General features: G+C 60.1%; 4 protein-coding genes across 4 annotated transcripts in view; 3 read left to right on the top strand and 1 right to left on the bottom strand.

Moving 5' to 3' along the window:
• Nucleotides 1-98: 98 nt before the first annotated feature.
• Nucleotides 99-830, top strand: ENH_00007180 (hypothetical protein; the record flags this gene model as incomplete). The annotated part of the gene is made up of 1 exon (XM_013578572.1): nt 99-830. A coding segment is annotated over one exon (732 nt), but the record flags the coding sequence as incomplete, so codon positions are not given.
• A 140-nt stretch (nt 831-970) lies between these two features.
• On the top strand, nt 971-2,100 carry ENH_00007170 (hypothetical protein; the record flags this gene model as incomplete). The annotated part of the gene is made up of 2 exons (XM_013578571.1): nt 971-1,282; nt 1,591-2,100. The coding sequence occupies 2 exons, from the start codon at nt 971-973 to the stop codon at nt 2,098-2,100; spliced, it is 822 nt and encodes a 273-aa protein (XP_013434025.1).
• A 2,043-nt stretch (nt 2,101-4,143) lies between these two features.
• On the top strand, nt 4,144-5,430 carry ENH_00007160 (hypothetical protein, conserved; the record flags this gene model as incomplete). The annotated part of the gene is made up of 1 exon (XM_013578570.1): nt 4,144-5,430. The coding sequence occupies one exon, from the start codon at nt 4,144-4,146 to the stop codon at nt 5,428-5,430; it is 1,287 nt and encodes a 428-aa protein (XP_013434024.1).
• An 824-nt stretch (nt 5,431-6,254) lies between these two features.
• ENH_00007150 (hypothetical protein, conserved) overlaps nt 6,255-7,785 on the bottom strand; it is a gene marked incomplete at both ends in the record, with an annotated part of 4,031 nt that continues 2,500 nt past the window's right edge. Inside the window, one exon of the mRNA XM_013578569.1 lies at nt 6,255-7,785. This exon is cut by the window's right edge and continues 844 nt beyond it. Within this exon, the coding sequence (XP_013434023.1) occupies nt 6,255-7,785 (1,531 nt within the window).

Genomic DNA, 7,785 nt, shown 5'->3' with positions numbered 1-7,785 from the left:
AGCAAACGCAGCAGCAAACGCAGCAGCAGCAGCAGAAGCCGCAGCGGCAGCAACGCCGCTGAAGGCAGCAGGCAGCACAGCCCCAGCGCTGCCCGCAGCAAGAGCGGCAGCAGCAAGAGAAGCAGCAGCAGCAAAAGCCGCAGCAGCAGCAAAAGCCGCAGCAGCAGCAAGGGCAGCGCTGCTGGCAGCAACAGAAGCCCCAGCGGCAGCCGCAGCAGAAGCAACAGCAAAAGCCCGGCCCCCAAAGACAGCAGCAGCCGCAGCAACAGCAGAAGCCCCAGCCACAGCAGCAGCAGGAGCCGCAGCGGCAGCAGGAGCCGCAGCGGCAGCCCCAGCAGCAGCAAAAGAAGCCCCAGCCGCAGCAGCAGCAAACGGAGCCCCAGCCACAGCAGCAGCAAGAGAAGCCGCAGCGGCAGCGTAGCAGCAAGCGGCAGCAGGAGCCCCAGCCGCAGCAGCAGCAAGAGAAGCCCCAGCCGCAGCAGCAGCAAGAGGAGCCCCAGCCGCAGCAGCAGCAAGAGGAGCCCCAGCCGCAGCAGCAGCAAGAGAAGCCCCAGCCGCAGCAGCAGCAAAAGGAGCCCCAGCGGCAGCGCAGCAGCAAGCCGCAGCAGGAGCCCCAGCCGCAGCAGCAGCAAGAGAAGCCCCAGCGGCAGCGTAGCAGCAAGCGGCAGCAGAAGCCCCAGCCGCAGCAGCAGCAAAAGGAGCCCCAGCCGCAGCAGCAGCAAACGGAGCCCCAGCAACAGCAGCAGCAAACGGAGCCCCAGCAACAGCAGCAGCAAAAGGAGCCGCAGCCCAAGCGGCAGCGTAGCAGCAAGCGGCAGCAGGAGCCCTAGCCGCAGCAGCAGCAAAAGAAGCCCCAGCCGCAGCAGCAGCAAGAGAAGCCCCAGCCGCAGCAGCAGCAAGAGAAGCCCCAGCCGCAGCAGCAGCAAAGGCCGCGACAGCAGCAGCAGGAGCCGCAGCAGCAGCGCAGCAAATGGCAAGCGGAGTGCCAGCGAGGGCGGCAGCCCTAAAAGAGAAGCAGGCAGCAACAGCAGCAGCCGCAGCAGCAGCAACAGCAGCCGCAGAAGCAGAAGCGGCAGCAACCGCAACAGCCGCAGCAGCAGGTCCCGCAGCAGCAGCAGGGCCAGCGAAGGCAGCAGACGCAGCAGCAGCAGAGGCAGCAGAGGCTCCAGCAGGCGCAGCAGCTCCCCAGAAGCAACCGACAAGAAAGCAGCAGCAGCAGCAGCAGCAGCAGCAGCAGCAGGGAAGAAGAGCAGCACGAAGACTGAGAGCAGCGGAGGACGCGGTAGGGGCCGCAGCAGCAGCAGCCGCCGCAGCAGCAGCAGCCGCCGCAGCAGCAGCAGCAGCAGCAGCAGCAGCCCGGAATCGAAGAGAGAAAGAAGCAAAAAGGAAACTAAAGCAGCAAAAGAAATAAAAAGAAATTCCAAAGAAGCAAAAAAGGAAGCAAATAAAGAAATAACAAACGAAGCAAATAAAGACACAGGAGAATTCAAAAAAAGAAAAATCCCCACTCCCGGAAAAAACAAAAGACAGGCTTCCCCAGGCCCTGATGCTGCTGCTGCTGCTGCTGCTGCTGCTGCTGCTGCTGCTAAGAGCAGCAAGGGCAGCAGCAAGCAAGCAGCGGAAGAGCCGGAGAAGGGCGGCAAGAGACACAAGGCCCCCAAAGACGCTCCTGCTGCTGCTGCTGCTGCTGCTGCTGCTGCTGGGAGCAGCAGCAAGCAAGCAGCAGAGGGGCAGGAGAAGCAGCAAACAGCAAAAGAAGAAAAAGGAAGAAGCAAAAAGGAAAAGAGCAGCAAAGCAAACGGCAAGGAGGCTTCTAAGGGCGAAGACGCAGCAGCAAAGCAGCAGCAGCAGCAGCAGCAGCAGCAGCAGCAGCAGCAGCAGCAGGAGCCCAATAGCCGAGCGAAGCGCAGCAGGAAGGGACAGGAGCAGCCATTGGAGAAGGGCAGCAGCAAAGAAAGAGACGCAGCAGCAGATGCAAAAGAAGACAAAAAGAAAAGAAAAATAGAGACAAAAGACAAGAAGCAAAAAGAAGCAGCAGCAACAAAAGAAGCAGCAAAAGACACAAAAGAACCAGCAGCAAAACGCAAACGCGCGCGTTAATCCTGCAAGAATGCAGCAGCAGCAGCAGCAGCAACGGCGCAGCAGCAACGGTGGCACTGCAACAGCTGCGGCACTGCAGCAGCAGCAGCAGCGGCACCGAAGCAGCAACAGCAGCAGCAGCAGCAGCAGCAGCAGCAGCAGCAGCCTACGCATGGGTCTATTTGTGAGTAAAGATTGAGTAGTGCTGCTTCAGCTGCTGCTTCGTCTCCTCTTGGCTTTTTTAGGGACAGTTTAAAATTGATAATTGCAAATAGCTGCTGAGGAAGTGATTTTGCTGCTGCAAGGAAGGCCAGCTGCAGCAGCAGCAGCAGCAGCAGCAGCAGCAGCAGCAGCAGCAGCAGACGGCACAGCAACACGTCGCGCGATCGTGGCAGCAGTCCTGCAGAAGCGGCCCTGCAGCAGCAGCACTGCAGCAGCAGCACTGCAACAGAAGCAGCAGCAGCAGCAGCAGCAGCAGCAGCAGCAGCAGAGGTCACTCGAGCTGCATGCATGCTGCATGCGTTTTAGGGCTGGTTTGTGATTTGAAGGGAATGAAGGGAGTTTCTTTTTTCTTGTCTTTGTCTTTTGTCTTTTCTGATTATTCTAATTAATTCAATCCCAACTTTAAGGCCTCAGGTAGCTGCTGCTGCTGCTGCTGCTGCTGCTGCCTGCCACGCAGCAGCAGCGGCATGCGCGGGGTCTTCGTTGCTTCCCCTGCTGCTGCTGCTGCAAGTACAGCAGCAGTTGCTAGCTGCTGTTGCTGCTGCTGCTGCTGCCGGTGCACTGGCAGCAACAGAGCAGCAGCAGCAACAGAGCAGCAACAGCAGCAGCAGCAGCAGCAACGCTGGCAACAGACTGAGAGACTTCCGTGCAATAGGTAGTTCGTCTCTAGCAGCACTTGATCAGCAGCAGCAGCAGCAGCAGCAGCAGCAGCAGCAGCAGCAGGAATAGGGGTACTGTAGCAGCAGGAGCAGCAGCACGTGCATGCAGCAGGAACAGCTGCAGGAGTAACAGCAACATCTGCAGCAGCAACAGCTACATGCAGCAGCAGGAGCTTCAGCTAGGTGCAGCAGCAGGACCTGCAGCAGCTGCAGCCTGCTGCAGCAGCAGGACCTGCAGCAGCTGCAGCCTGCTGCAGCAGCAGGACCTGCAGCAGCTGCAACGTGCTGCAGCAGCTAGCTGCGGTTCCGGCGCTGCCACCTGTGTCTCTGTGAGTCTGCTGCCAGCAGCAGCATGCCTGCAGCAGCAGCAGCAGCAGCAGGAGTTGCTGCAACAGCGGCAGCAGGGAGTTGCTGCAGCAGCAGCAGCAGTTGCTGGATTGCTCAACAGCAGCCGCAGCAGCAGTTGCTGCCGCTGCTGCTGCTGCTGTTTCTGACCCGCGAAGTGACACAAACAGCAGAAGATTCTTTGCTGCTGCTGCTGCAGCAGCACAAAAATATATTTTCAGATTCTTTCAGACAAGACCTGCGAGGTGTACATACACCCGGAGCTGCCTATACACCTGGCGACGGCGCTGCGGCGCCGAGCGATGCCGAGGGAAGCCTCAGTTCATTTATTTGTTTTATTCTTTTTATAAACATGAAAATTAAAAGATTATAAATAAATTAAAAATTAGTTGATTGGTTTTGCTGCAGCAGACACACAGACGCCCGAGCACAGCAGCCCTGCAGCAGCAGCAGCAGCAGCAGCAGCAGCAGCAGCAGGGGCCCCAGCGCCTGTGTCTGCGAGCAGCAGGCCTCGCCGCTGCAGTTCGGAGTGTCTGGTTTATCTTTTTGGAATTTCTTTTTTAGATTTTGTTTCTTCAAGTGAGAAAATAACCCCCGCGAGGCGTTTCTGTTTTGCTGCTGCTGCGCTGCTGCAGAGCCCCCGAGCCCCTGCTGCTGCTGCAGCAGCAGCACCGCCGCAGCGCCGCGTGTCAGTGGACCACCAGCTGACCACTGGTCTGCTGCAGCAGCAGCAGAGGCCCCCCGCAGCTGCCCGGGGCCCCAGGGGGCCCCCAAGGAGCCCCAGACGCCGAAACCCTAAACCCTAATTTGAGGTGTACGTACACCCCAAACCGCCGCCATGCACTCCGCGTTCCCCGAAGAGGGGAGGGCCTGGACCCGCCCGACTCTCGGTGCTGCAGAGCAGCAAAACCCTGCAGCAGCAGCAGCAGCAGCAGCAGCAGCCGCTGCTGCTGCTGCTGCTGCTGCTGCTGGGGCTACGCCGGCCGGCACACCGCCTCCCCACATGTCCCCACCGCTGCTGCGTCCCTGCCCGGGGGCTGTTCCCGAGGCCGCAGCAGCAGCAGCAGCTCCTGCTGCTCCTGCTGCTGCTGCTGCTGCTGCTGACGGGTTTGCTGCTGCTGCGCTTCAGCAAGAAGAGGGGCCCTTCTTGGCTGAGGAAGACTTCGGAGACCCTGTGGCCCGCCACAGCAGCAGCAGCAGCAGCCCTGAGGAGTCTTACTATGGGGGCCCCCTGAGGGGTGCTGCTGCTGCTGCAGCAGACCCAGCAGCAGCAGCAGGAACTGCAGCAGCTGCAGCAGCAGCAGGTGAGAGCCTCCTAGACGACTGGCGAGACGCGCCAGACCCCACAACAGCAGCAGCAGCAGACCATGGAGCAGCAGGGACCAATGCGCGTGCTGCAGCAGCAGCAATGCAGCAGCAGCAGGCAGCAGCAGCTGAACAGATGAGCCGCATGCGTCTGCAGCAGCAGCAGCAGCAGCAGCCGTCAGTGTGTGCATGCGGGGGAGAGTCTGTTGCTGCTGCTGTGGACCGTTTAGCTGCTGACATGAAGGAGATGCGGCAGCAGCAGCAGCAGCAGGAAGCGCTGCTGCAGCAGGTGCTGCAGCAGCAGAAGAGTGCGCAGCAGCTGCTGCAGCAGCTGCTGGGGGCCCTGCAGTCCGGGCGGGGCTGCGTGGAGACCGCAGCAGCAGCGACTGCAGCAGCAGCAGCAGCAGCAGCAGCAGCAGGCAGCAGCAGCGACGCAGCAAGAAGGGGCTTCAGAAGGGGACACATTGTGTCTCCTCCATGTTCGCCAGCAGCAGCAAACGGGGCGAGCAGCGAGGCCTTGCTGCAGCAGCAGCAGCAGCAGCAGCAGCTGCTGCTGCAGCAGCGCCTGGCGGAGGAGCGGCGGCAGCAGGAGCTGCTGCAGCAGCAGCGCGAGCAGGAGCAGCGGCGGCTGCTGCTGCTGCAGCAGCAGCAGCAAGAAGAGAGGCAGCGCAGGGAGCAGCAGCAAAAAGAAAGGAAGCAGCAGCTGCAGCAAAAACACCAAACCCTCATGTCTTCTTTAATAAAGGCTGGGGGCCCCAGCAGCATTTTCGCAGAGCCGCAGCCCACAGGTGCTGCTCCTCGCAGCTTATTTGATGACTAAGCAGCAGCAGCAGCAGCAGCAGCAGCAGCTGCTGCTGCTGCTGCTGCTGCTGCTGCTGCTGGTGCTGCTGCGGTGGCGGCGGCGGAGCCGGCGCGGTACGGCTGCAGGTGCGGGAGACGCAGCAGTGCTGCTGCTGCTGTTCCTGCTGCTGCTGCTGCTGCTGTTCCTGCTGCTGCTGCTGCTGCTGCTTAGGGGCTCGCCGGCGGCGGCAGCAGCGCAGCAGCAGCAGCGGCAGCAGCAGCAGCAGCAGCGAGTGTATGGCCAAATTAGAAAAGCTGTCTAGCAGCAGCAGCAGCTGCTGCTGCTGCTGCGTGTGGTTGTGCCTCCGCAAGGCAGCAGCAGCTGCTGTAGCTGATGCTGCAGATGCTGCTGCAGCTGCTGCTGCAGCTGCTGCTGCTGCAGCTGCTGCTGCTGCAGCTGCTGCAGCTGCTGCAGCAGCTGCTGCAGCAAAAGAGGCAGCAGCGCGTTTGCATGCGCCTCTTTGGATTTGCTGCTCCTTCAGTGCAGCAAAACACTTTTGATAGACGCTTAACTAAGGGGAAAGCTGCGGCCTCGAGGGTTTAGGGTTTAGGGTTTAGGGTTTAGGGTTTAGGGTTTGGAGGCAGCTAGCCAGAAGCAGCAGCAAATGCACAGGGGCCCCTGGGGGCCCCTGGGGGCCCCCGGGGGCCCCCCGCGCAGCAAAGCCCCTTATTAGACTTCAAATAATTAAATTAATTTAATTTAATTAGTTAATTTAATTAATTTAAATTAATTAAATTAATTAATTTAATTAATTTAAATTAACTAATTAAATTAATTTAATTAATTTAATTATTTTATTTTATTTAAAAAGTCCGGGTAAGAGGGAAATCCTCTCTAAGAGACAAGAGGGCTTCGTCAGTTTTGCGCAGCAGCAGAAGAGCAGCAGCAGCAGCCTCGCGGGGGTCTTGCTGCTGCTGCAGTGCAGCAGCAGCTGGTGCTGCTGCTGCTGCTGCTGTTGCTGCTGCTGCTGCTGCTGCTGTTGCTGCTGCGTCTCGAGACAGATGGTCCTGCAGCTCCTCCCACAGCAGCGGATAGGCAGCAGGGAACTGCTGCAGCAGCTGCTGCGCAAATGCTGCTGCTTGCTGCACCCGATCCCTGCTGCTGCTGCTGCTGCTGCTGCTGCTGCTGCTGCTGGTGTGGGGCCCAAAGAAGTAGAACGCTGCGGCGCGGAGCAGCAGCAGCTGCTCGGGGGGGGAGCGGAACAGCAGCGGCTGCTGCTGCAGCACAGCAACAGCAGCAGCAGCAGACTGCAGGCTGCTGAGTTCTGCTGCTTCATAGTCTTCTAGCTGCATGCGCAGCTGCTGCAGCAGCTGCTGCCGGGAGCCCTGCTGCTGCAGTTGCTGCTGCTGCCAGAGAAAAGCAGCAGCAGCAATTCGCAGCAGCAGCGGCTGCGCTGCTGCTGCTGCAGCGCGGCTGCAGTAGCTGCTGCTGCAGCGGCTCGCCCGGAGCAGCGATTCAGCAGCAGTAAGCAACTGCTGCTGCTGCTGCTGCACCTCCGCAGCAGCAGCAGCAGCAGCAGCAAAAGCTGGGGAGAAGCAGCAGCTGCAGAGAGCAGCAAACGAATCTGCAAGGGCCCAATGAGGAGACTGCTGCAGCAGCATCGGCCAGTCGATTGACGGCAGCAGCGCTCCGCTGCTGCTGCTGCTGCTGCTGCTGCTGCTGCTGCTGCTGCTGCGGCGCGTGCCTGTGGGGAGGCAGCAAAAAGGAATGCATGCAGTAGCCAGAGGCGCAAGAGCAGCAGCAGCAGCAGCACCTGGGCACGTGCTGCCTGCTGCTACTGTTGCTGCTGCTGCTGCTGTTGCTGCTGCAGCATCTTCTGTGTGAATGGAGAAGATGCGGGTAAGGGGCATGAGCCTGCTCTGCTGCTGCTGCTGCTGCTGCTGCTGCTGCTGCTGCTGCTGCTGCTGCTGCTGCTGCTGAGCTGCTGCTGCTGTTTGCTGCTCGTCGCATGCAAGAATTCCATATATAGAGGGAAGGAGACAAAGTGGGGTCACAGTTCCTGTGTCTCCTGGCAGCAGCAGCTGCTGCTGCTGCGCTGCAGCAGCTGCTGCTGCTGCCTCGTGAGCCTCCAGACCGTCAACAACGAACACCACTGCGGAGCCGCTGCTGCTGCTGCTGTTGCTGCTGCTGCTGCTGCTGCTGCTGCTGCGCTGCAGTGCCTGCGCTAGACGGAGCCCCAGGAGAGGAGCAGCAAAGCTAGAAACTGGAGTTGCTGCTGCTGCTGCTGCTGTCGTGTGTACATACAGCACTTTCAGCTGTATCTGCTGCTGCCGCTGCTGCTGCTGCTGCTGCTGCTGCGCTGCAGCAAACGCCCTCCGCAGCTGCAGCAGCTGC

Source organism: Eimeria necatrix, genomic scaffold (assembly GCF_000499385.1).
Source record: "Eimeria necatrix Houghton genomic scaffold, Enh_scaff1200, whole genome shotgun sequence".
Taxonomy (NCBI): domain Eukaryota; phylum Apicomplexa; class Conoidasida; order Eucoccidiorida; family Eimeriidae; genus Eimeria; species Eimeria necatrix.
Note: the sequence above shows the minus strand (reverse complement) of the source record. Positions and strands in the feature narration are given on the sequence as shown.